Source organism: Sciurus vulgaris, assembly GCF_902686455.1.
Source record: "Sciurus vulgaris genome assembly, chromosome: 17".
Lineage (NCBI taxonomy): Eukaryota > Metazoa > Chordata > Mammalia > Rodentia > Sciuridae > Sciurus > Sciurus vulgaris.
In genome coordinates this window covers 28,613,075-28,640,318 of record NC_136478.1, presented here as the reverse complement: position 1 = coordinate 28,640,318, position 27,244 = coordinate 28,613,075, and the positions used below count along the sequence as shown (strand labels likewise).

Below are 27,244 nucleotides of genomic sequence, written 5' to 3'. Positions count from 1 at the left end.
TGTTTTGGTCTCCAAATGAACATTTATTCTCCAAATCAAGGCCACAAGCACAAAAATTTCCCCTCCCAGACTCTCCTCGCTTACACCACACAATCCTCCAGGATGCACAATAAGATGTCTCTTAGATCTACACACACCTCCTGCAAAATACCCCTGTTGTGCTCCTCTGGTCTTCCAAGGCTGGCTCTGCCTCCATTCACAGTTCCATGTGTCCTCTCTGAGGAGGCTTCTGGGCCCTGAGCTCAGTCCAGTAAGCCATTTCCTTGTCTTTTAGCCCCTGGGCTGCTTGGGTGGTGGCACCAATCTGTAGGTACCCTTCCCTCTGGTCATATTGTGGCCAATGGGGTAACCCCTCCCCATTTGGGTTCCTAGAAATGGAATCAAACAGAAATCACACAAAGTTGTTAGTGGTCCCAACAATACTCTGAGACTTGCCTGGATCTTCTGCCAAGAGGCACAGGCACCTCCAGGGACAGACAGCTCTCTATCTCTTGGAGCAGCCTGTGCACTGTCACCAAGCTGTGGTCACAGGGTCAGGGATTTGGTCAGTCAAACTTTAAAACTCACTCTTTCCCAATAAGTAGGCCCCACTACAGGCCACCCCACCCCCCAACCCTGCTCCCTCTTGGCCCCCAGTCTCACCCATTGCGAGCAAAGTTGGCCCAGAATCTCATCACCATCTTGCTGAGGTTGGTCTCCTCTTCTGAGGCTACCTCTGAGGGAAAGAAGGGAAAAACTCTTTGCTATTTCAAGCGAGCTTCATGGGCTAGCAGCAGCAGCATTACCTAGGAGCTTATAGGAAATACAGACTCTTAGAAGAAGGGGTGGCGGGGGGGAGGTACTAGAGAATGAGATTAATCGAATGATGTTATGTTCCTACACAGATATGGCATAATGCATCCCACCATTATATATGAGTATAATGAGAAAGAAAGAAAGAAAGGGGGGAGAGAAGGGGGGAGGTAATAAGAGAGGAAGGAAGGAAGGAAGGAAGGAAGGAAGGAAGGAAGGAAGGAAGGAACGAACGAACGAACGAACGAACGAACAAAGGAAGGTTCTTTGCCTCCTGAGTCAGTCTGTATTTCAGGAAGACCCCGTCACCTGGAGTGCACTTTCAGCTTAAGAACAGCTAGTCTGGGACTCGGCCACAGGCATGCAGTCCATCTGTAAGCTGACCATCTTCTGTGCCCGCCTGCCCTGTCACTCCCCACTCAGTGTCCAAATGCCTCTACTTTGAAGGATGGCTAGCTCTCGGGTATTTTCTCAGTTTTCAAAACACACTCACATTTTCATGGAATCTGAGAAAGATCAGACTGCAATGATGCTAAAGAGACACCCAACTGGGGGACACCCAAAGGTGCAGGTGTGCCATAAACAGTCATGAGGTGGCTCAAAAGTCATGTGCAGCTGCTGAGCGTTCATTTACTTAAGACACTTGTGAAGTGTTGAAAAGGTGTTATACTATCAAATATAGGTAATAATGTACACAATTGGATATATTAAGACTTACTGACAGATACATATGGCACTGGATTCAAATCGAGCACAGTTCTGACCTTAGCCCTACTCACATTCTAATATGCTTCTTTGAGTGGAAAACCAAGGAGTGGTGTTCTTGACCTAGAACAGTGCCCTGCAGGTGGCCCACCACCTCTGTTATTGATGTCACAGGTCAGGATTCTGAGAGTGACTCTGGCTTAGAGTACATGAATATCCCTCCTACTTCCACAGTAGCAGGAGAAAAACTGGGAACTGCCCTGCGTAGCTCAGCCCTGTTACAGTGAGTCAGAAGTGAAGCCTGGGACAACGGGAAAACTTGCTCAAGGCCACCAAAGCAAGACTGGAACCCATCCTCCTGACTGCAAGCTCACAGCCAGCACAGAGCTGTTACCTTTTAAAAATGGGGCCCCAAAGACGGAGTAGACTTCATCTCCATGGTCTCCTATCACCGTCTTGGGTTTTATGTCTGATGTAAAGCTCGGGCGATACTCAAACTCATACATGTAGGTGGGGGCTCCAGCATCTGAGAAAACATGGATTTGTGCACAGTTCACATCACCAGACACAAACTGGAGGGTTCAAGGTCTCTGGCTGTGCAGGAAACCCCTGGGTATCAGTGTGGGAGAGAAACAGTTTCAGGAAAGCACAGTGACTTACTTAGGGCTGCAGAGATGGAATTTGGGTCAGATGTTTCTGTAGGGGTATGCTTTGAAGTCTTTGTAATTTTTACTTTGCATTTCTGCTAAAAATTTTTGTCTGTTGTTTTACATAATGGAAGTACATAATGTATCAACTAAAGACACTAGGTGAGTTCACTGAAAATACACTAGAGCTCATTCATTTCAAGACAACCTGGTAGGTGTCTTCTCTTCAGCTCCATTTTGAGCATTTCCAGGGTTGTTCTCTCCCACTGAGAGAAGAGTGAAGCAAATCCAGGCTGCTTATCTAAAAATGAGGATATTTAAATGAAAATATATGCAGAAATGCAATATTCCATTTCTTGCATCTCAGGAATACTGTGTCCAAGAAAGTTGTCTTTCAGAAATGAGAGAGAAAGAACAATTTTTCCACATAAAAGCTTATGGAGTTCATCACCTCTGGATACACTCTATAGGTTGTGTACAAAATAGTTCTTTAAACTGAAACAAAGACACTATTAAAACTAAATATATGAAAGTACAAAAGTCAATGATATAAATAAAATGATAAGTTAAATAAATTATATGACAAATTCAAACATAAAATTCATATATGAATTCTGATATCAAAATATAACGTGGGGATAAAGTACAGAATTGTTATATGTGATAAAAGTTATCTTAAAATAGGCTGGTGTAAGTGTAAGATGTTATAAATAAGTTTTAGGGTAACCACAAAGCAAAAATCTTTAATAGAAGCACAAAACAGAAATAGAAAGAATTCAAAGCAAACCACAATGGAAAATCCTCAAGGAATAAAGGAAGACAGTGGGAGGAGGAAAAAAGAACAGGGTATTTTAAAAACAACCATAAAAACAACTAACAAAATGGACTGAGTAAATCCCTCCCTATCGTTAATTGCCTCGAATATAAATGGATTAAATTTTCCTACAAAAAGGTCAGGGACTGGATTAAAATACAGGAACATATATATGTTTCCCACAGGAGACTCACCTCAGCTTTAAAGATGTATGTAGTAAAGAATGACAAAATTATGGCATTTGCAGGCAAATGGATGAAATTGGAGAATATCATGCTAAGTGAGATAAGCCAATCTCAAAAAGCCAAAGGACAAATGATATCACTAATAAGTGGAGGATGACACATAATGGGGGGGAGGGAAGGGTTAGTGTTAGGGTTAGAGTTAGGGTTAGGGAGGGGGGCAAGTATGGAGGAAGAAAGTACTGTATAGAGGGAAAAGAGGGGTGGGAGGGGTGGGGGAAGGGAAAAAATAACAGAATGAATCAAACAACATTACCCTATGTAAATTAATGATTACACAAATGGTATGCCTTTACGCCATGTACAAACAGAGAAACAACATGTATCCCATTTGTTTGCAATAAAAAATAAATAAATAAATAAATAAATAAATAAAATAAAGATGTATGTAGCCTTAAGGTGAAGGGATGGAAATAGATATGGAACAAAAACCAAAAGAGAGTAGAGGCAGCTCTCATTACATCAGAAAACAGACTTCAAATAAAAACCTAGAAAAAAGAGACATCCTACCAGGAAAGACAGATATGAAATCGTTTCTGTTCAATGATGACATGATCTTATGTGTAGAAAACCCTACAGATTCCCCTGAAAGATGGTTAGAACTAGCAAATACATATGGCAAAATTGCAGGATACAAAATCAACACGCAAAATTCAGTAGCATCTCTATACACTCGCAATGAACTATCCAAAAAAAGAAATCAAGAAAACAATCCCACGTATAGTAGTTACATAACACCAATGGGAATAAACTTAACTGAAGTACTGTTTTCTGTACACTGAAATCTGTAAGACATTAATGAAGGAAACTGAAGAAAACACAAATGCAAAAAAAGATACTGAATGTTCAGGGTTTGGAAAAAGCAAGATTGTTAAAATAACCATGCTACACAAAGTGATCTACTGGTTCCATGCGATTGCTATCAAAATCTCAACATCATTCTTCAGAGAGATAGAAAAAAAGGTAAAATTCATAGAAAGCAAACAAAAAAACTGAATCAAGGTAATCACGAGTGAAAAGAGCAAAGCTGGAGATATAACACTGGTTGATTTCAAAGTACGCTAAAAACTATGATAGCTAAGATAGTATGGTATTGGAAGAAATGGAAAAAAAGTCTACACATTGACCAATGGAACAGAATAGAGAGCCCAGATATGAACCCAGGCACACACAGGCAACTGATTTTTGACAAAGGTGTTAAGAATACAAAAATGGGAAAAGACAGTCTCTTTGATAAATAATATAGGGAAACTGGATTTTGACCTGCAGAAATATGAAATTGAACTTATCTCACACCGTGAACAAAAATCACTAAAAAATTAAAGACAAATTTAATATCAGAAATTCAAAGACTGATAGAAGAAAACAGGAAAAATCCTATGACATTAGTCTAGGCAATGACTCTGAATTTGATTTCAAAATTGGGGGCAACACAAGTGAAAATTCACAAATGAGATTTCATCAAACTGTACAGCTTCTTCAAGTAAGGAAAACAAGTAACAGTGGGCAGAATCAATCTGCAAACGGGGAGAAAATGTTTGCAAGCCATACATGCATTAAAGAGTTAAATACAAGTTATGTAGGGCTTTCAGACAAGAGCAAGAAAACAGAACACCCAATTAAATAGTGGGAAAGGGACCCGTATAGATGTTTCTCAAAAGAAGATGCATAAAAGGACAACAGATAGATGAAAACATGTTCAACATCACTAATCACTAGAAAAAAAATTATAATCACCATGAGATATCATCCCACTCCAGTCCCAATGACTTTTATTAAAAAGAATGGAAGAGGAAAAAGGTTGGCCTGGCACAGTGGTGCACACCTGTAATCCCAGCAGCTCAGGAGGCTGAGGTAGGAGGATTGCAAGTTCAAAGCCAGCCTCAGCAACTTAGCGAGGCCCTGTCTCAAAATAAAAAGGTCTAGGTTGTAGCTCAGTGGCGGAGCACCTCTGGTTCAATTCCAGGTACCAAAAAAGAATAAAGAAAAAAGATGAACAAGAATGAAAAGAAAAGGGAACACTTTGATACTGTTGGTATAGATGTTGAAGAAGATGGGGGCTGTTGAAAAACTAAAAACGGAATTACCTTGCAATCCAGGAAACCCACTTCTGGGTGTTTACCCAAAAGATTTGAAAGGAGTTTGTTGAAGAGATGTCTACAACCCCACGTTCACTGAAGAACCACTCACAAAAGCCAAATTATGAAATTAACTATGTCTATCAACAGATGAAAATATGGTAGAGATACATAATGGAAGACTATTTGGTCCTAAAAATGAAAAGAAAAATGCCATTCTGGAACAACATGCATGCAAATGGGGACCAATATGCTGAGGGACATAAGGCTCAGAAAGACAAGCACCATAGGTGACCACTTACAGCTCGAGCAGAACTCGTGAAAGAAAGAACAAAACAGTGGTAACAGGTGAGAGAGGAGGAAAGGAGGGTAATGGTAGAGTAAGAAATATCTGGGGAAACCTTTTTCTTTTTCTTTTCTTTTTTCCTCTGTTTCACAGTATGGAGAACACAGTTAATAGAGTATTTGGCATTGAATTGCTACTGAAAGGAAATGTCAAGTGTTCTCAATGCAAAAAAACAGCAAGGCTTTGAGGAGATGGATCAGTTAGCCAGTACGATGGAGTGATTGAAGCACGTATTCAAACATCTTAACCACACTGCACTCATACAAATGAGTACACGTGTTGTCAATTTGTGATTTTAAAAAGTCACATGAATGTGTCCCCCAGCCCCCTGATCAGCTTAGTGTACTATACTTGCTCACCCTCCACTCTCTTTGCCCTTAGGTGACTGAATGTTGGCAGGTGGCAGTGTCCCTCTCCTATGCCACCTCTGTGACTCACCTCTGTGGCCACGGGCCAAAGTCACAGATGGGATACAAAATATCACATCTGCCATCAACTCCAGGAACAGGTCTTTGATTTGGACAGGGTCGTCTGTCCCTCGAAAGAACTTCTCAGTGATCACTTGAGTCAGTTCCTCAGGAATCTCCTGAAATGCATCAAGAAAGAGGCCCCCACCCCGTCTGGAGAGCAATGCAGAAGGCTCGCTTGATGTGAACCCCCCAGTCCCTGGGCAAATCCCTCCTGGGGTGTTGAGCAGGGAAAGGCAGAAACATGGGGCTGGAACCAGGTCTCAGACTTTTTCTGCCACTGAGTTGGTCTGGGACTCGGGCGAGGACCCAGCTGTTCGTTGCTTCTCAGCCTATTCCCATGACTCTTTCGACTCCTTACTAGAAAAGGGCAGATCTTGTGCATGAGTGAGGTGGCTGTCTTCCGGTCCAGCTTGCCTTCAGAGATGGGAAATCCAAACATCTATTAAAAAGGGGGTGAAGCATTTGTGAATCATCTGGAATTAACAAGAAGAACCAAGCAAGCCAATGCCTGTGAAGATTCTTTTGGGGGTCTTGATGTGCATGGTTGATTCGTTAGTTTGAAAAAAAAAATCAAATAAATGGGCTTGTATATAGAAATTCAAGGCGTACAAAGGGAATGGCTTTATACATATACAAGGCTGGGGAGCACAATGGTCATCCAGGTGGTGAGGGAAATTGAGGCTAGGGTAGTGCTGAAGCAGAGAGTCCAGGAACAGAGAGCACAGACCACACACCACGCACACAGATTCTCAAAAGCCGAAACCCATCGTGAAGAATTTTTTTCCTTTGGCATAACCTCTGAAATCCTTCTGAAGGGAGAACTGCAGAACTCTTAACCTGTGAAGATCCTGTTCAACCTCTGCACTCAGAGACTTGACCCAACCCTAACCTGGCTTTTCCAGCCTAAGGCCATTGCCTAGGATGACCTAGGCCCCCTAAAACGCCTACCTGAGAAATCTCCATGCTTTCAAGTCAAAACAGGATTTTCTGCAGCCAAAACCTGTCTTTTAGGAATCAGTTTTAACTCAGGCACAAGCAACTTCTTCTGACTCTTTCCAGAGAAGCACCCAAGAGCACCTGTGGGGATCTCTAGGGCCCATGAATCCGAGCCCAAGGAGGAAGTTGCTGCGCCCCAGATTTAACCTTCCTACTTCCCCGTTTTTCCTTCTGCACAATTATCATTTCCATCCTCCCATCCTGGACATTTCAGGATTCTTTAATAGGAAGACAATCACAGAGTGTTTGGGGAGAAGGGTCCCCAGGGCTGTACCACGCAAGACAGAGCTATACCATCCCAGAGAAGATTTACAAAGAAATGTCCCAGGTCCACTCAGACCAAGGGCTAAGCTTCCCCAGACTCAGAGTGGCCTTGGAGAAAAAAGTCATTCTGGTCCAGATGTCAGAGGGAAGGCGGGGATGGGGGTGTGTCCGTCTGAGAGGTGTGAACATTCTCACCATGGGCAAAACCCAGCCGAACTCTTGCTTGTTGATTCCCACAATGTAGGGGACAGTGTTGAAAGTCTTCTCAGCCAGAATCTCTTCTGGTGCCCTGGGCAGCACAACTCCATCAATCACAGAGGGCACAAAGGGCGTGCTCTGGGAAAAAAGAGCAGAGAGATGAATGAGGTTCTTCCTCCACAGGAGACTCCACATCCCTCTCTGCCTGCCTGAGGACTCGGCCAGCACCATAGACTTCCATGACTGTGGGCAGGGCCCACAAAACTCAGAATCCTAGCAAGAGACCTAAGTCTGTGACACACCGAGGGCAGAAGTTCTACTAGAAAGCCAGGGAAAGTAACATGATAGTGGCAGGGAAAGGGGAAATCCTCACCCAAAGTATATAGTGCATTAAATAATTATAATATCTATTTCAATTTGAAATACACACTCAGTCATTTCTCACACTAGTAGTCCTGTTTGTCAAATTGCAATGAGTGCTGAATTACTAAATGACTGGGCCATTGGTCCTCAGGGAACTCCAGAATTGAGGCCCCCTGAGCCCCTGGCCACAACCTTCTCATCACTCTTGTTTTCACGTGGGTGCCTGTTTAGACATGTCATAAGATACAGGCCCCTTACAAAGAATTTGTCACATGCAGAATCCATCTATAATAAAACACCAGCTGGGATTCACTTAACATTTCCTCAGTCTTCGGTAACATAACTGCAAATTGCTTCTGCCTCACAACACGGCTGTCCACTCTGTTTTTTTAAAATGCAGCTGCTTCTCCATCTTTTCCACGGTTGTGTCTCACACTAAAGATATTATATGACAACTTTCTAGACTGACCTCACTTACAGACAGGCAAACCTCCACTTCTTCATTGGATGTACTATATTCTTGATTCATTAATACTGAATTCATGGCCAAGAGTATCATAACCCAGCCTGAACAAAGTTTATCTGTCACATGTATTTTCTCTCCAAGGACACAGCTTCCTATGCCTAGAAACACCCTTGGTCTGATTGACCTGAAAGGAACATGAACTCATGCAACTCAACTTCTTGCTGCTCTGCACGCACAGAGCATCAGGGTCTTTGCCGTGATTGTTCCCTCTCCCAGGAACACTCCTCCTCCTCCAGTTTTCCTGACAGGTGGCTTCCTTCCCTCCATCAGAGCTCACCTCCTAGGTCACCTGCTCATCAGGCCACCCACTGATGAGCATATGCAAACCTGATGTTTATATGCAAACCATTGGCTGACTCGGTTCCTGTTTCCCAATTTCTTTTTTTATCTTAACTCTGACCATCCTCCAACACACCACCTAGTTTATTGATTTTTCTATTGCAATCTCCCCGCACCAGAATGGAAGACTCCAGGAAGGCAGGGAATCTTGTCTGTGTCACTGCCATGTCCCTGTTGCTAAATCATTTCCTTCAACAGATTAAGTGCTTCTTAACACTTTAATGAACGTCTGAATAGATGTCGTTTCATCCTCATAAGATCAAGAAAAGTGCTAGGATCCCCAGGGAGGGAGGAGAGAACAAGAATCGCAAGATGGCGCCAAGCTAAGTTCTCCAGACCCTGGCAACTGTTGAGAGGTGAGAGGGGAGGAGGAAGGAGATGGGAGGAGACCTTTGAGGTTTCCTGGATCCTGGGAGGAAGGTGGTGTCCTAAGGCCTGAAATCTTAGATGTCCCTCCTGCACAGCAAATTTGCCCTGTGACCTCCTAGAACATCTGTCCTCCATAAGGAAGGCTTCTAAGCCCCCAATCCATTCATTTCTGCATCCTGAGAGTGTTCTAGAGTAGACTTTTCCCACAGGAAATGTAAATGAGAAGAGGGTAGCTCATCCCTGCAGATATATAATGTGTGACTGGGAACACTGCACTGAGAGTCATAGGAGTGGGTCCCAATCCGGCCTCCTCTCCTCTGGGCTATGTTACTCTGTCAAGTGATTTCCACTCTCTGGACCTCAGCAATGTGAGTCCACAAAGGAGAATACTTTCATTCATAGCAAATTGGAGCTTAAATGCACTAATAAGATTTGAACCTGTAATTAAGAAGCTGAAGGTCCTTACCTGTCTGGTGTCTCCAAGCAAATCAATAGTAACAAATTTCTGTGAAGGTAAAGGAGAGGATATGAGTGAGAAGCTTCCTCGTATAAAAGCTGATCCTTTGAACTGTGCCCCTGAGCTGTGAGGATCTACCACCCAGAAGAAGAGGACACTACACAGACTCCACTGGGCATGAGCACAGGGCAGAACAGTAAGATGTGGGAGGGGCAGGGACCAGCAAGGGAAGGAGAGACTGGGAACAAGAGTCAGGGTCCCCGGAGCTCTGGGGAGGACTTCTACATTCAGTGCTGCCTCCTCTTTATCCTTTCCCCTACTTGTTCTTACTGGCATTGAAACCCCTGTTGTCCCCTGGGGGAAACATATGCATTGGTCCATGGGCACTGGTGTGGATGAGGTAGTTCCAGAGCAGGATGAACCAGTGGGAGAGGGCATTACTCCCTCTTCCCCACTTCCTCCCATGACTTCAGAAATGTAAATGTTACCTGGGGTAACTTGGTGCTCCAAGTCCCTGAACATACACAAGGATGGGTACAAACCTGTGTCGGCCCATCAGAGTTTACCCCAAACTTATTGCTGAAGCTTTGGAGACAGTCTCTAAACATATAGGACACATGTCTAGAATGCTATTGTCTTATCCTTCCCCAGGTACAAGTCTACTTCAGAGAGAAGCCAACAAGGAAGACTGGCAAGCTGAGGGATACAGACAGGCAGATTCTCAACACTATCTTCAGAGCACCTGGACCCAGCCATGCCTTAAGCCATCTGCTGGTGAACTCTTCACTTACCTGGAGATTCCCTTACGATATGTATTCTGTTGTTGTTGCAGTTCAAGTCACCCTGAAATGCGTTTTCTCATCATGCAGTAGAAAACTACCATTTGAGCAAGCTCATAGAAGCACATTCCAACACGTTTCCTTTGCTGTGTTCAGGAAGATCGTGGTGATGGAAAGGTCACACCACACCGACTGGCCTGCCCTACATGTGGAGGGTCCACTGGGGTTCCTTCATTACAAGCTGTAGCCCTACCAGCCAGAAGTGGGGTGTGTGTGTGTGTGTGTGTGTGTGTGTGTGTGTGTGTACGTGTGTACGTGTGTGTGCACGTGTGTACTGGGCCAATAGTTAGTCATGTAAACAGTTTCACAAAATTTCAGAAGACCTCAGAAGGATGTCCTGGGATTCCAGGATTTTAGGTCTCTTCGTTTCTCCAAGGTCACCATCTCTTTCCATATAACCTTGTTCCTTTGTGCCCCATAGAGGATGGCTATACTATTTGCTTCTTTCCAGGTACTATAAAACAGCTATGTCTTAATTTTTTGAAAACTTTAAAGCACTGTGCTAGCAGCCTATCCTGTGGGTTCAGAAGTATTGTCCAGTGTCCAAGGTCAAGATGGAGAGACCAGGGGCTCAAGTGCCTCTTGAGCTCACAGTCACACCTTCCCCTCCTTAGGGAATAGTGCCTCTGGATGTTTGTCCTACTAAGTTCTCTGTGATGACAGACTGTCATGATGATCCATCAATCCTCAAATGTCACTTTCCCTGAGAAGCACTCATAATGACTGTAAAGAATGTGTCTCCTCTCTATACTTCCGCCACATCAAATCACTAAAGATATGGCTGCATTTCTCCTTGTATTGTCCCTTTTGAGCAGGAACAATGTTCAATTTATGTCTGCATCACCTCTCCTGATGCTGCTCTCCCGCACACTTAGCATGGAGGGAGGGAGGGAGGCAGAGAATGAGGAAGTGAGTTGGTTAATACAAGCACTCTTGGTAATTTGGATGGACACATGGATGAAAGGTGAAAATCGCCAAATAGATGATAGATAGGTGGATCATTGCTTTTGGAGGACTGGATGATGAAGTGTAAGACGTATGTTGGACAGATGATTCGTGGATGACAGACAGATTAAAAATAGATGAAAAAGGTAAGGATGGGTCAACACTAGACTAATGAAATAATATCAATATATGGATAAATGGATGGATGGATGGATAGATGGATGGATGGATGGATGGATGGATGGATGGATGGATGGATGGATAGATGGATAGATGGATGGATGGATAGATGACAGGTGATTGTCTTGAATACTAAATGAAACAGAGTCTCAGAAAATCTAGAAATCTTGACTACTACTGTGTTATAATTAAAACAGCTTCTAAATCAACCAAGAAAAATTGTGACTCCTTTCTGAAAACCCCCCAAATTCAGTGTGGTTGTTACTTGTATTATTTATTAATACACATCTGAAACACCTATGGTGAAATATTAAGTTTTGAAAGAACTTATGGATTATCATTATCTTGTTATTATCAAACTTTTTTTTTTTTTTTTTTAACGTTTGAAGTCTTTCATAATAAAATAGAAAAAAAAATGAAATTCCCAACTTGGATCATGATGGGTGGGAGAAACTATCCCAGTTCATTTTCCCTGGTCAGGGGGCAGCTCATCCAGTGAAGCCCAGGGTCCAGTGCACAGCGGAGGGGCACCAGCATGGAGGCACCTACCATTTTCAGGGTGGTCTCCAAGAGCTCTTCCTCGGTCTTCTGGCGCAGGCAGTGAACCATGACTGCTGACGTGGTGGTTTTACACCCAGCAGTAATGGCAATTTTCTGCAGAGATCACAGGTAACAGCAGAGTTCAAGAGCCATGTCCCAATACAGACAGAAGAGTTCCATGGCAGGTCGACTTCTGAAGGTGACCGGGAGCTGCTGAAAACACTCTAGAACAGCTGGTGTGGGTTCTGCTCTCCATAGAGTGCTGCCTCTGTTACTAACTGGAATTGTGACATGAAGCAGTTATCTATCTGTGTCTCCACTACCTTATCCTTGTTAAAATGGGTGTGATGTTCTCAAAGTTATGTCTGAAGAGAGTCTGAGTGGAGCGGTGGTAAGGAGCACGGAATCCAGAACACCACTCAGAGATTAACTCCCAGCTCCACCACTTACTCATCATTTGGACTCGGTTTTCCCACCCAAAGCTAAGGCTAATGGTCACACTTGTCTAATGAGAAGAATTAATGTATATGACAGGCTTAAAAGTGTGCCATGTCCCCACACACTAAAGCTTGTGCAGAATTGTCAAAGGCCTGCATAAGACACTTGGCCCTTCAGAGAGCGCACAATGTTTTTTAAATGTGGCCCTAAAGGAGCTGCTCTCACTAAGCCAATCACGGGTATGGTAGCCTGTGAGCATGACAGCTGAGTTCTACAAGATAAAGGACCCCTGAGGATTCCAGGAGAACACAAGAAAGGGCTTGGGAGCTGTCTGGGGTGAGACTTACCTCAGCCACGGGCTTGATGTCCTTCCCGACCAGACCAGGAGTGAGGGCCACGCCACTCTCAGAAATGGCCCTGTGGAAGAGGTTCTTGGCCAGGGGAGACAACACCTGGCAGGGGAGTGGAGAGGAAGAGGTTCATGTTCACAAGGTGAAGGTCAGTGACTCATGTGTCTTTCAGGCTCCCTCCGACTGCCCCTCTGCCTGGGCCCATTCACTCGAAGACTCTGGCACTCCTTGGACGTGACACTTCCTCCCCTATGCTGGCCTGTTTCCCAGGCTCCACATGGGCCCCCCTTTCCTAAGGGAAACTCAACAGGAAGAGGCCAGATCCCAGAGTTAGGAGTGCGACAGCAAGTGTCTGACACACGCTCATCATGACATCAAAGTACTGGGGAACCAGCTGGGCAACTCCTAGCCACTTTACGTTGTAGATTTCCACTACTCAAAATTCAGCCTCAGAAAAGTGATCACAGAAGGAAGAGCTGGGCGTGTAACTCAATGGCAGTGCACGTGCCTGCCAAGCCCATTGCAAAAAAAAAAAAAGATCACGGAGGTACACAGAGATATCTACAGATGTTCATGCTTATTAACATGGCAAAAAAAATGGAAGCAACCCAAAGTCCAGGATTGTGAAATTGGGTAAATGTTCTTATGATAGAATGTTTTATGATTATAAAAAATAATATTACATAAGAATGATTAATATTAAGGGAAATATTCATGTTATGCTAATATGTTAAGGGAAATTTTTGTTAAAAAAAAAAAAGCAACCTGGACAGAGAACAGAAAGAGAGGATGGGTAAAGATGATGGATGGATAGATGGACAGATGGATAGACAGACAGATAGATAACACTGTGGAAAAATACATGTCACAATGCCCACAGTCACTATCTTTGGGTTGTGGGGTTGTAGGTGACTCTTTTCTTCTTATTTTTATCAATGTTTCCTTATCCTCTTCCTTAAAAAAACATATAAAGTTTTTCCTGTGATTATTCAACTATGAAAACTACACGTTTGTAAAATCCAGTAACCTGACTATGTTCTGCTCACCTTGAGGTACTAGAGGGTTTCTCACACCTCCCAGCACCACCTATATCTTCCCCCAGCGTCCCCAAGCCCTAGTCCCCTCACCAGCAGGAAATCTCAGAACCCAGGTTATGTCTGTGACCCACATCCATGCTCCATCCGTCCCCTGTCATCTCCCACCCCTGTGTCCTCTCACCTACCTTCCCCAGTGCAAATTGTTCCAGAGTCCCAGAGATTGCTGCCCTCCCTCTTGGGCTTGGGCATGTCACCAGGCCACCTTAGGAGAAGGTCCCGCTGCCCTCGGTGCTCCAGTCCTCTCAACATAGACATCTGCCTTGGAGCCAAGGATCCTTTATCTAAAGGATATCTTTGGTCCTTCTCCTTGTAACTTATACCCACCCCTATTTCCCAAGAGAAGTGAGGTGAGCCCTAATGTCACAGTGATTAAGAAGAGGACTTAATCCTGGACCCAGCGCAGAGCAGCCACCTGGTCCAGGTGGCCCCAGTTCCCTGGGCAGTGCTCATCCCCAGTGCTGCGAGAACTCCATTAAATCAGAGGAGGAGAAAAGTCACTGTTACAGGCTGGGCTGGAAATGCTTCTGACTTGGACATAAAACTGAGCTCAGTTTCCTGGAGGCCAAGGAGAGTCTGGGCCTGGGCTCCCCACCATCTGAAGTTGGTGGTGAGCAAAGTCAGTGCTGAATCCAGTCTTGTGCCAAGGGGCCTGTGGCTGGATCGGCTGGTCTCCAAGAGGTCCCAGCAGCAGCCTCAGCAGCCTGGGGAGGGCAGGAGCCAGGAGCACTTACAAGAACAGAGACGCTTTCTCCTCCTGCTGACTCTCCAAAGATGGTCACAGAGCCCGGGTTCCCTCCAAAGTTGGCGATGTTGTCCTGGACCCAGCGCAGAGCAGCCACCTGGTCCAGGTGGCCCCAGTTCCCTGGGCAGTGCTCATCCCCAGTGCTGCGAGAGAGCAGGGTGAGGTGGGGACAGAGGTGTCATGGCAGGGCTACAGGACCAGAGGTGAGCTGGGGCTCTGCATCCATGACACAGGGGTCTCCGCCTGCCTCTCATCCCTGCTGCATTGTTCTGCATGGAGTCTACATTCATTCTCCAGTAATGATGTACTGAGTGAGCACCTACTATGTGCCCTACACTGGCCTAAGAGTGAGCGCACACCTGGGAACAAAGCAGGCAAAGTCTGACCCCACTCAGCTCACACTCCAGACCTCAGACAGATGAAATGAGAGTGTAATGTTCGCCAGTGAAGGTGATGTGAGGTAAGGACAGAGCAGGGGTGGGGCAGTGGGGTGACATTTCAGGTCTCAGGACCAGGGAAGGCCTCTGTGGGGCGTTGGTGTTGGTTGAGACCAACACGAAATGAGCACAGGTCTTCTAATGTCCAGAGAAGGGAATTCTGGGGAGGAGAAGCAGCAGGTGCAAAGGCCCCAGGGCCAAGGGAATGGAAGTGTGAGGGTAGCTGGTGTGAGAGGCAGCTTAGAGGGCACGTGGGGCCTTGGAGGGGACGTCTGTAGTGACATGACATGATTTGGTCACCGACTCACACGATCACCCTGCCTACTGTGTGGAGCATTACCATCCAAAAGTACCAGGGTTCAAAAGTAAGTGGCTTGCATTACATTTCTGACCAGAAATGTGGAACTTCGATTAGGGTGGAAGCGAGATAGAGGTGAGAAGTAGTTGGACTTTTGAGCATATTTTAAAAGCAGGAGCCATGAGGATCGGCTGGCCCACGGACGGGGGTGAGAACAGAGGAGGCTCTGGGCCGTCCGGCCCTTCATCCTGAGCGTCCAGGAGGACGGAGCTGCCAGCAGCAGCACAGGGGCCTCGTGGGGAAGCAGGAAAGCCCGAGCTGGGGAGGGCGTGGTGTGGAGGGCCTCTGTCCCTGTGCAGGGGAGGTGCCCTGTGCACACCAGGCGAGGGGGAGGAGGCAGCTAAAGGAGGCCACTGGGTTCCAGGGATGGGCCACAGCAGGGAGCTGGGAAGTGCTGCTGGGTCACTCAGGGAGTCAGTGGAGAGGGAGACGCAGGCGCCTGAGCATGGGGAGCAGCGGGGGGCCTTGGAGGAGCTGGGAAGGAGCAGCCAGCTGGGAGGTGGCGGTGACAGTGTGTGAGTGTGAGTGATACGCTGTGGCTGCTGCCGAGAGGTCACCGCCTGCACTGAGCCCCTGTGGTAACGACTGGCCTCCTCCAGAGCAGCCTGGGGCAGGGCCCGCAATCCTGCCAGCGCGGCCTTCAGTGAGCCCCTTCTTCCTTTCCCGTGAGCAGTGCGTGGCCCTGAACCACTGGGCTGCAAGCTCACTGACAGCAGAGAACCGTGCGTGCTGGAGCAGCGCAGGTAAAGAGCGCGAGCATTCCAGAGACACCCCAGCACGAGGCCTGGGCCTTGCAGGATGACTAGGCGGCTAGCGCAGCCACGCCAGGCAGAGGGAACTGCACGTGCCAAAGCCTGGGAGCAAGTGGTCAAGTGTGCTGGGGAGTGAGAGGGTAGGTGGGGTCCAATAATGAAGGGACTTAGCCAAGGACACCATGAGCAATGACATGACTAGAATTGAGTCCTCGCTTCTGTGCTTTGGTGGCTTCTGTGGTTTGGTTGTGGTTTGTCTCCCAGGGGATCATGTGCTACAGCTTCTGCTCCTTTTTGTGTCAGTGTCAAGCAGTTATGGAACCTCTAACAGAGGAGGTCTGGTGGAAGGTGATTGGGTCATTGGGGTGCCACTCTTAGAGGGAGTAACAGAGCTCACAGGACCCGGTTAGTTCTGGAGAGAGTGAGTTGTTACAAAAACAGCAAGGCTGCTCCATGCCCCCCTTTCTGGCTCCCCAGCTCACTGGTGAGTTCTGATGTACAGAGTCCCTCAGAGTCCCTTTATGTCCCTCTCCCGTGTTGTGACACAGTATAACAGGGCCTTCTACAGAGGTCAATCCAATGAAGGCCCTTAAAACCGCGAGTGAGACGAGCCTCTTTTCTTTATACCCACCCTAGCTATTTTGTTCTATCAACAGAAGGCAGATCAATGCAGGGGCCCTTGCACAGAGAGGAGAGTCCAGTGCCTTACCTGAAGAACCCCCAGATGCCCAGGCGGTACTGGATGGTCACCACCACCACATTTTCGAGGGCAGAGAGGACCAGTCCATCATAGGTGGATGCCCCACCCACCACCAGTCCACCTCCGTGGATCCACACCATCACCTGGACGACAGGGACACAGCCATACTAGTTATAGGAAGCAGAATTGCAGAAGACCTCAGAGATTTGTCACCTACATCTTGGCTGTGACTCATGGAGACCAACAGCAAGATCCGCCAGAGTCCAGCAAGGTTGCAAAAGGCAGTATCTCTCCTCCCCAACTCCCCCAGCTCAGGCCCAGGGACCACCCGACTCCGTGCACCTGCCCTTGTGCCAGACCCATGTGCCATGCCCTCCCTTAAAAGTCACGTGAGCCCCTGTGTGCAATGAACAGCCTGGGGGCATGGCCCGCTGCCAGCTGCCAGCACAGCCTTCCCTGAGCTCCCCTGTGGCGCTGACCTTGCTTCCTTTCCCATGAGAAGGAAATGCAATGTCATCACCGGAACTGCAACGACCAAGAACACCGAGTTCTCCCCGGTACTTCCATGGTCCTTGCACCTGGACCATCCAACCAGCTGGACATAAGCAAGGGGCTGCACTTGTACCTGAGCTTCATCTCAGCTAACTCCAGTGAGGCATTAAACTTCCCTGTGCAAGAACGATGATCTCAGACATCACAACCCCACCCGCCTGGTGACCCTTCCTATGTGCCTGCCTCTGCCTCCCCTGCACATCCAGATGTCACCCCTCCCCTAAGAACACCTCGCATCCACCTACTCCAGGAAGTCTTCAGTCACTTGACCAACATTATTCAAAAGCTCGCTGGGGGCCAGGGACTGTGATAAGGCTGGAGGGTAAGAGTGGGCATTATAACTCATAGTTCATAACTCTTGCATTTAAAGAGTTCATACAGCAAGGAAGAAAAGAGAATGGACATTATAATAATACTTATGATAAGAAAAGAACTCATAACATGAACTATGTAGCAAGTACTGTTCTAAATACTTTGAAATAAACTTTCTACGGTAAACACTAATATTGACTAATTTTGTTTCATTGGACAGGAAATGTGAGGATTCCCCTGCCCAAAGTCCCACAGCTAATAAGTGGTTGAACCAGACTGACTGGCCCCAGAGTCCACGTGTCGAGTTGCCCAACTTCCTGCAGCCCCTGGCCACAGCCCCAGCACTTGAGTCCTCTGGAGGGCAGGAGGAAGGTCCTGCCGCAGCTCTGAGCCGTGTTCCAGGAGGCTCCCTCTGCGCACTCAGCCAGCCCTGAGGTGCAGCCTGACCATCAGCATCAGATACTCTCACGGGATTCTTCCCGCTAGAGGAAGCAGAGGCTGAGGGAAGTCCAGATCTTGCCCAAGACTCTCAGCCAGGCCAATGCAGGTCCAGGATCTAAACCCAGACCTTGGAGTTCTAGAACCTGTGTCCACAGCTGGAGGGTCTCCTGCCTCCAGCTCCCAGAGCCCGTTTCTCCTGCACCTCTGATCCCTGCTTCCTCCAGGGAGGGATTGAGTCGGGGTCATCTGAGTGAAGGCTGAGCCCAAGGGCAGGTCAGCAGAGACAGGCTGAAGAAGTCAGGGCCTGTGTGCACCAGAGGGCAAGATCTGGAGGGCAGGGGCTGCTGGGAAAGGCGCCATCTCCTGCTCTCTCCAAGCCCAAAGGTCAGTTGTGCAGATGGGGCCACAGAGCACATAACAGCAGCATGAGTGAAAAAGTGTGTGAATGAGGGAACCCATCCCGCCTCCTGTGTCTAACAAGCTCACGTGGGACCAGCTTCAAAAGTCCCAAGTTCAAACCTCCGCCCCAGCTCCTGGGAACCATGCCAGAGTGTTCCGGGGAGACTGGCCTGGCTGGGAGCTGAGTTGACACCCCTCTTTTTTCCAACTCAGGGATGACGTCTTTTCCAGCAGACCCCTCTCCCTCCAGCCTGCACCTGGCAGCCGGCCCCGCACCCCTGGCCCTTCCTTCTTGGAAAACGCTGACTCACCTGATGTCAGCCTGAGCCAAAGGGAACTAGTGAGGAAAATGAGCTCCAATAAAACCCCAGATGCTTGGCCAAAGCAAGGACAGTGCTTCTGGGGTCATTCCAGTCTCCGCTCCTGCCCACCTATACCTCTGTCAAGGGACAGTGACAGTGTCCAGGGGACAGTGGAAGTGGTCACGGGTTTGAGGTGGAAAGGTGACCACGTGCTGCACTTCCCAGTCTGTGCTCAGGGACGTTGGTTTAAAGATGAGGAGTCCGAGCTCCTGACCTGTCACCCTTCTGTGTGGCCTCCCTCCCCTATCAGGGTCTCAGTTTCTCTACCTGAGAAAAAGGAAGAGTGGATTTCCTCTAAGATTTCTTCCAGCTCTAACTTATTTGAAACTATCTGCTCTGAAGATCAGATTCTTAATCTAGAAACTAATAGTAACGTTCTTGTCCTTCTGTTATTGTGAGAGAAGTTGAAAAAATTGAAATGTGCATTCCAGATATTGCTCTATTCTCCCCCAGCGGCTGAGGTGGCCAGGGGGAACTCAGGTAAGAACCTCCTGTTTTTCCTGAGTGTGGTTACAGGACCTCTGGGTCCTGAGTCACGGTGGCCCTTGGCGCCTTTCACCCAAGCTGCCTTCATCCCCTTCCTGTCTGCACCCACAGATCCCAGACACTGAAACTCATAAGTGTTGACAAGGGGGGCCCATGCTTACCGGCAGCCTGCTTCTCTTTGTCAAGTCTGCGGGAGTGTAAATATTTAGGTACAGGCAGTCCTCAGAGAACTTGAGGGGAACGTTCTCCTTTCTGTTGGTAAGGAGATCTGAGACCCTCTGCCCTGCAACTGCATCTTGGGAGCACCTGGGAGGGGAGAAAGAAGGGGCTTTGAGGTTCAAGCAGATGGAGACTGAAGTGTCACCTGGGGCCAGACCTTAAGCTTTTAAGTGGACTGGACTTGAGACACTGAAGTAGGTGAGACGCTCACTGGGGGTTTGGTGGGAGCCACGGGGTTCTTTTGCGTCTTCCAAGATCATGCAGAGTGAGATGGACTTAGCCATTTTTCCCTTTCCAGAGCTTGTGGGATGGCCTGGGCCAAGGAACGGAGGCTGCCCCTGCGCTGACCTGGCCTGGAAATGACATTTCCGGCAGTGCCAGGATATGGTCCCCACTAATTTGGGGGCTGCAGGATGACTGCATTCCTCCAGCAGGTAACCATGGGAGACTTCCAGCAACCAAGATAGAATACATCTATCCTGAAACTGGCTAGGGGTGACATCCTGGTGGGACAACCTCAGCAAAACCACAGTCTAGTCCTGTTTCAGTCCCATGTGCTGGGTGACCTTGGATGAATTGCTATCCTGCTCTGGGTTCCAATGTACCAAGTCTAAATGATGGGAGTGCTTTCCCTAAGGATCTTGGAGCCATGGCATGTTAAGATTCTATCATGGACCTATGCCAGGCAATCACTGCTGGCTGCCCTGAGAAGCAGTCTCCAAGACCCAACTTAGAATGGAATTGATAACATTATTGAGTTCTCTCAATGTGCCAGGCCCTGATTCGAATTATTTTCATGTACTAGTTCCTTTAAGTTTCAATCAGCCCGAAGGTATGAGAGCCTGTTATTATTCCCATTTTACAGATCAGAAAACTGAGTCACAGAGAGGTTACACAACTTGCCCAAGGTCACAGAACCAAAAAGAGCCATGCGATGTAATGTTTATATTTCCAAGTGCATTCTAAGCACCATTTCTGGATCACAATGAACCCAGAAGACAGGCACTGCAGTCCCTCGTGTGTAGAAGAGGTCACTGAGGCACATGGGTGCCAGGAGGACACAACTGTCAAGTGGCAGAAATGGAGCCAGAAAAGAACTCTCGGGAGTTGTTTCCAGATCTCCAAGTGCAACAGTAATATGACTCAAAAAGATAGAAACTCAAATGTCAAAAGGAAAAGCGTTCAACTCTATGAGTAATGCAAAATAAAGACCAGCTGCAAGGTATGCGAAATAAAGACCAAAATGATATGCATCGTCATCATGATGAATCTATTACTACTTTGTTTCCCTAATTGTCCAAAAGCATTCTGTTAATAAATCAAGCATTGCTAAGGGTCTGCTGCATGGATGTTTTCAAATATCAGTGGTAGGAACATTCATAGGTTATTTCTTGAGGGAAATTTAACAAAAGGTGCACAGTCTTTGACTCAGAAATTCCATTTCTTGGAACTTACTCTAAACTATCCATAAATAGGTGTCATGATTTAGCTACATGATGTTCCAAAGAGTGTTGCTGATAATGTCAAAAACATCAAGACCAACTTCATGACTTCAAACAAGAGATGCAGTAAATCAATTGCATCTCAATGCCAAATTTAATGCAGCCATTTAATGCCAGGTTGGGATCTCTAAAGGCACAGAAAGTTGATGATATACTGGTGGATGAGAAAGGCCATCATTCCAACTGCTGATATGTTTCCAGCCAGAAAGGATGCAACGGGGGAGACAGGATCTCCAAGATTAACAGCAGTCTTCCTGGATAGTGGGACTGCATGGGATTTTCATTTTTTTATTATTATTATTATTAGTTTTTTTATTTAGCTTTTAATTTTTTTCAGATTGCATTTTGATTCATTTTACACAAATGGGTCTATCATTTCGTTTCTATGGTTGTGCACAATGTAGATTCATACCATTTGTGTAATCATACATGTACATAGGATAATGATGTCTGTCTCATTCCACCATTTTTCATACCCCCCTCCCTCTCATTTCCTTCTACATATTCTAAAGTTCCCCCATTCTTCTCTCATTCCCCACCCCCACCCCCATTATATATTATTCTCCACTTATCAGGGAAAACATTCAGCCTTTGGTTTTGGGGGCTTGGCTTATTTCACTTAGCATGATATTCTCCAATTCCATCCATTTATTTGCAAATGCCATAATATTATTCTTCTTTATGGCTGAATAGTATTCCATTGTGTATATACACCAGAGTTTCTTTATCCATTCATCTAGGTTGGGCATCTAGGTTGGTTCCACAATCTAGCTATTGTGAACTGAGCTGCTATAAACATTGACGTGGCTGTGTTACTGTAGTTTGCTGATTTTAGGTCCTTTGGGTATAAACCGAGGGGTGGGATAGCTGGGTCAAAAGGTGGGTCCATTCCAAGTGTGGATTTTCATTTTCTTACCTTTGCTTCTCTCGATTTCCTAGTTATTTGCAATATGCATGCATGACACTTGCAGCCGGGAATTTAAAAGACTGAAAACTAACTTTCGGAAGAAAGGAGGGAAAGACAGCAGCCGAAGGTGGGAGCCTGGACGTTCCCAGAAGTACCATGAGGAGGAAAAGAAGCCCCACGTCAGCTCTGACCCTTGCAGGTGTCTGAGGTGCTCCGGGGTAGTCGTGAGGATGTCTGGAATCTTGGGCTTGTACCCCACTGGCCAGGGTTCCAGGGCACTAAAACCTTTGCTTCGTCCGTGGCTCCAGTTAGACACCCCCTGGGCATTGAGAACTTGCCACAGTGGCCCTCCAATGCACCCCAGCACACAGCTTCAACCACCCCACTCCCAGCCTGCCAAGTTCAATACAAAAAAGATGAGGTCACGACTTCTTAGCTCTCGCACCTGCTCAACAGCTCTTTTTCCAAAGTACTGACCACTAAGCAGATTCTAGCACATCGCACACTTCACTTTTTACCTGGAGTATTTTCTACTATCCCACTCCCTTCCCCTCCAGGAACGTAAGCTCCATGGAGGGAGGATCTTTCTTTGGCTCACTGATGGATTCTAAGAACTGAGAACAGGGTGACACAGAATACTCAAGAACCACGTGCTGGATGAAGGGCTCTTGACATCCCGAGAGGTCTGGGCTGTCTCAGGGCTCCACAGTGTTCCCGAGCATTCCAGAAGGAGGCAGAGCCAAGCAGAGGACGGCCTCCACCCCTTCCTGCAGCACTGAGAGACCACCCCCCAGACAGGCCACCCACTTACATAGGAGGGTAGGAGGTGGTGTTCTTCACGGAGCTCCAGGGCTCTGCAGGCTGTGGTGGAGCGAACCTCAGGGATCCTAGAGGGGGCTTGGCAAAAGGGACCCCCAGGAAAACGGCCACAGGCTGGGCAGATCCCTCCAGGCTGACGTACTTCCCCAGGACTTTGCCATACACGGTGTCCACCACGGGTGGCGAGGAAGGGTGTCCTGCTGGACATGGGTGCAAATGAGGACATTAGAGGGGAAAGGCTAGTCCTGGGCTCCAGGTGGGTTTTGCCACATTCTAGGCATGTGACATTGAAAAAGTCATCTATACCCTCTAGGCCTTAGGATAAGGAAAATATCCAGCCCAACTAAAAGGGTTTAGTGAAGAACTGAGGATTAAGGTACAAATGTGTCCAGACAAAAGTCAATGAAAAAAGGAGGGCTTCTGGGAATGAACAAGGCCTTTGTTTCCCTCATAGAAGCTTCTAGAGGCATGGACCCACTAGGCTCCTGGTGCAGAGCTGCATGCTGGTTGAGGAGATGACCATGAGGGGGCCCTGTTCTCAGGAGGGCTGACCTTCTGGGGAGAAGACATACTTGATTTGATGCTGGGAAGAAGGAGGCATGTTCTGGTGGGGGGACCAGCGAGGGGCTGCAGGAGGGAGAAGAGGGAGCAAGGCCTTCTGATCACAGGGAGCTGGGACTTGCAGAGTGTAGGGGAGAATGAGGGAGATGGAAAGGGGGCTAAACAGGAATAAGAGAGAGTGCAGAGTCCAGATAATCAGAGACAGGGAGACACAGGGCCTGGCTGGGAACTGGTGATGGGCTGTGGAGACAGGGGGAGTCCAGGTGGAGGGGAGCTAACACTCTGGAATGAGCAGGTGCTGGTCAGGAAGGGCCTCAAGTGCCAGGCTAAGGCATCGGGTTTCACTTAGTGGACAAACAAGCAGCAGGAGCAATTATACAGTAAAGGAAATAAGACTCTTCTAGAATATTCCGCTAGCTCTAAGCAGAGCCACATATTAGTGGATAGAGACTGGGCATCAGGTTCCTGTCTGCTCCATTCCCTCCATTCTTGTGGAGGATGTAAGTGTTCCTCACCTCCCTGCAACTTTCTCACCTGACCAGAGGGAGCTAAGCTGTGGCAGGTGGATTTCAGACACTCGACCATGGCCACCCCTGGAGTCCTCTCCTGTCTGGCCTCAATGACCTCAGGTTCTCAGAGCACCCATCACGGGACCCGGTTACTACCCTTCTGTCCTCCACAATGCTCCTCTTTGCATAAAGTCAATTTGTCCACATTCTCCTCAAAGTGTGTGGACAGGAAAGAAGAAGAATCCAGACTTGTTCTAACAGAAGCAGAATCAATGGCCTTGGAAAATCTTCATGGGAAGTCAATTTCCAAAACAGTATGCATGTCTCATAGTTTCATATGTGCACATGGAGGCTGTTTTTGTTTTTGTAGCGAATTACGTGATCCTGCACTATGTATAGTCAGAAAAATGAGAGATTACACTTTATTTATATATGATCTATCAAAATGTATAAATGCATTCTACTGTCATGTACAACTAATTAGAACAAATAAAATTTTAAAATTAAAAAAAAAAAATGAGACTCTCTCAAAAAAAAAAAAAAAAAAATAGCACCAAGGTGAAATTTGTGAGGACGTGGACATTTAGCCCCCAACTTACAACATTTTGACTTGTGATTCTTTTACATTTAAGATCATAAGCTTATCAGAACATAACCCCTCCCCTTAAGTGTAGGAGCACCTGGGCATCAAGAGGAGCAGCCCAAACCACTGGGCACTCTCGTGGAAACCAGGTTACACAACCATGTCCACACCTCATGCCATTAACAGCTTACCCCATACTTGTTTCCTTTGGCAGATGACTAATTGCTAGCAAGCTGTCTTTCCAGGGAAGCTTGTCCATGGAGATGTCCATGGATGCAGGCAGCACAGGTTGCTTTCATCTTGGTGCATTCTAAGATTTCTACACTGAATATAGATTGCTTTTTTATAATTAGGAGAAAGTTTTAATGGAGATAAATGAGGAATTTGTAAGAGGACTTGGTTGTTAACCAGATGGGACTGTTTGTGAAGGAAAGCAGACTGAAGAGCAAGCGTGTGAACCTGGCTCTGTGTTAGGCAGGGTCACTGGGGAAGTCAGTGAGATATCCTGGCAAGAGGCCACAGGACCAGGGCACCTCCAGATGGGAAGGAGCTCTGTGAGGGGACAGGGGGTCGTCCACCGGAAGGTGAGGGTGCACACCATGGATATGTGTGACTCACTGCAGGGGCCAGGGTGACAGGAGAGCAGGAGCTGAGAGGGAAGCACAGAGGCAGCTTCAGCTGAGATTGGGAGCACCCTCCAGAGAGGTGGCAGGAGGAGGGCAGAGCCTCAGGAGCCCAGGGAGGAGAGGGAGGGGCTGGCTGAGTGCTGAGTACTTTAAGGACATGGAGGAGGGTGAAGTCTGAGCAGAAATCACTGTGTGTGGCCTGTTATCTCAATGATGACCTTCAACCCAGATATAGTGGGTAGAAGCCAGATTGTACATGATGGAAATATGAGCAGATGGGATGGAAGGTATAAACAAGAGGCTAACAATGGCAGTTACTGTTACCTACAGAATACACATAGTGAGCACTTACTGTGTTCCAGATGTACATTCCAGTTCCTTTACATTACTCCTCAAAAAAAAAAAAAAAAAGTCTTGCTAGGTAAGTGTTTATATGCTCACTAAACAGACGTGTAAACAGGATTTGAGAGTGGCCTGTGTGAACTTCTAAAGATGGAAATACTTAACCAGCATAAAGGAATATTCTATTTCAAATTTGGTTCCTTTTTCACTCTGCCTTACACTCAGTCCCGGGAGGGAGAAGATAAAATTCAGATATACCTGGACTGTCAAAGGCACTGATGTCCAGAGCACTAACCCTGGATTCAGGAGCCAGAGTTAGATCAGTGTATGCTTTTCCCGGTGAACTTGGGAAAGTACGATTCCCTCTGAATCTTGATTTCTTTGTCCATAAAATGGCACTGACGTATGTCGAGGTACCTCACTGAACCCCTGTATAAACCATGGATTTATGTTTTGTACCTGATGCCTTTAAGGAGGGACCTTGCTAATCCTAGAGGAACTGTCACTTTAAGGGTCCAACCAATCCAGAACCCAACCTCAATCACCTCCTGTAATTGAGCTAGGATCCATCTGCCCAATCACCCAGAGCCAAGTTCCAGATTACCAGAGATAGTCCCTGTGTTCAAGTTCCCCCAAAACCCTCAAGAACCAACCTGCTTACCCGGCCTCACCTCCTTTTTTCCAGGAAATAACAGCAAAGGCCTCACCCACAGTCCCCACTCTCCCTCTGCCTCCTGACTGAGTTCAGTGGTGTGACCAACCTCCTGGGAACTGTGAGTGACAAACTATCTTTTCAATGGTCAAGGACTCCTGGTCTGATTTTTACCCTCTGTCCAATTTCCTATTAACACACTGCATTTCAAACCATCCCCTCTATTTATCAATCCCTTTTCTGTACTTCTCTGGACCAGGCACCATCTAAGTGCTTTAGAAAGAAACATCCATTTCATCCTCACTACAGCCTGAGGAGGTAGAGATGATTTCATTCATATTTTAGAGACTGGGTAACCAGGCACAACTAAGTACAGTACCTGGCACAAGGACACCCGGCTTGGAAGTGCTGGGCTGGGATTCCGACCCTGACTTCATCCCTGAGTTGATGCTTTTAATACTATGCAAAGGCATCATCCTTCATGGTCTCCCCAGATCTGGACTAATGATCCAGGTAAAGGGAAACAGCTCTCTTCATTCCTCATGTGTGAGGCCCGAGGTTGGTTTCCCATTGCCTCCCCTTGCCTGATGTCTGCACCTGGGGTCTCAGGGTGTTGATCCTCCCATGCACCTGGCCCACCCAGGCTGGCTGGGCTCAACTGCTCCACATCCAGAGTGAGGGACAGGAGCGACCATGCCTTTTCCCAAACGTATCTCCACCCACTTCCGTGCAGGTGAGGGATTTCCAAAGGTGGCCCCTGGTGTCTGTATTTCAGAAGGACTCACCCCAAGCTGTGCAAGCAGATAAAAAGGTCAACACCAGAGTATAGAGCCACATCGTGGAAGGACAGCTCTGGGGCCAAGGAAGTCTCTGCACTGTTTGCAGGCAACACATTAGTCCCAGCCCACAGCTTGAGACCCACCCCAAGTCCCGCCTACCCAGCCCAATTGCATAATCGAAAATGACAAAAAAAACTGTTTCTAAAAGC

General features: G+C 47.0%; 1 protein-coding gene across 2 annotated transcripts; it reads right to left on the bottom strand.

Annotated features, from left to right (window-relative positions):
• Window positions 1–27,161, bottom strand: LOC306649065 (carboxylesterase 1D-like). Of its 2 annotated transcripts, none has more exons than XM_079119697.1 (14): window positions 27,042–27,161; window positions 22,976–23,183; window positions 19,698–19,842; window positions 16,994–17,127; window positions 14,727–14,880; window positions 12,896–13,000; window positions 12,120–12,224; window positions 9,616–9,654; window positions 7,550–7,690; window positions 6,453–6,533; window positions 6,063–6,210; window positions 1,892–2,023; window positions 643–715; window positions 1–368 (listed from the first exon to the last, which is right to left on the bottom strand). In XM_079119697.1, the coding sequence occupies exons 1-14, from the start codon at window positions 27,148–27,150 to the stop codon at window positions 197–199; spliced, it is 1,746 nt and encodes a 581-aa protein (XP_078975823.1). In that variant the 5' UTR covers window positions 27,151–27,161; the 3' UTR covers window positions 1–196. The 2 variants fall into 2 exon arrangements, with proteins under 2 accessions (XP_078975823.1, XP_078975824.1); XM_079119698.1 differs by having other exon boundaries at window positions 22,976–23,180.
• Between the last annotated feature and the right edge of the window lie 83 nt (window positions 27,162–27,244).

Coding starts and splice junctions, on each gene's coding strand:
- LOC306649065 (XM_079119697.1), bottom strand. CDS start 27,150: ATGTGTTGCCTGCAAACAGTGCAGAGACTTCCTTGGCCCCAGAGCTGT. Junction 14,881..16,993: donor GGCATCTGGGGGTTCTTCAG/GTAAGGCACTGG, acceptor GCTCTCTCGCAG/CACTGGGGATGAGCACTGCC. Junction 12,225..12,895: donor ACATCAAGCCCGTGGCTGAG/GTAAGTCTCACC, acceptor TGATCTCTGCAG/AAAATTGCCATTACTGCTGG.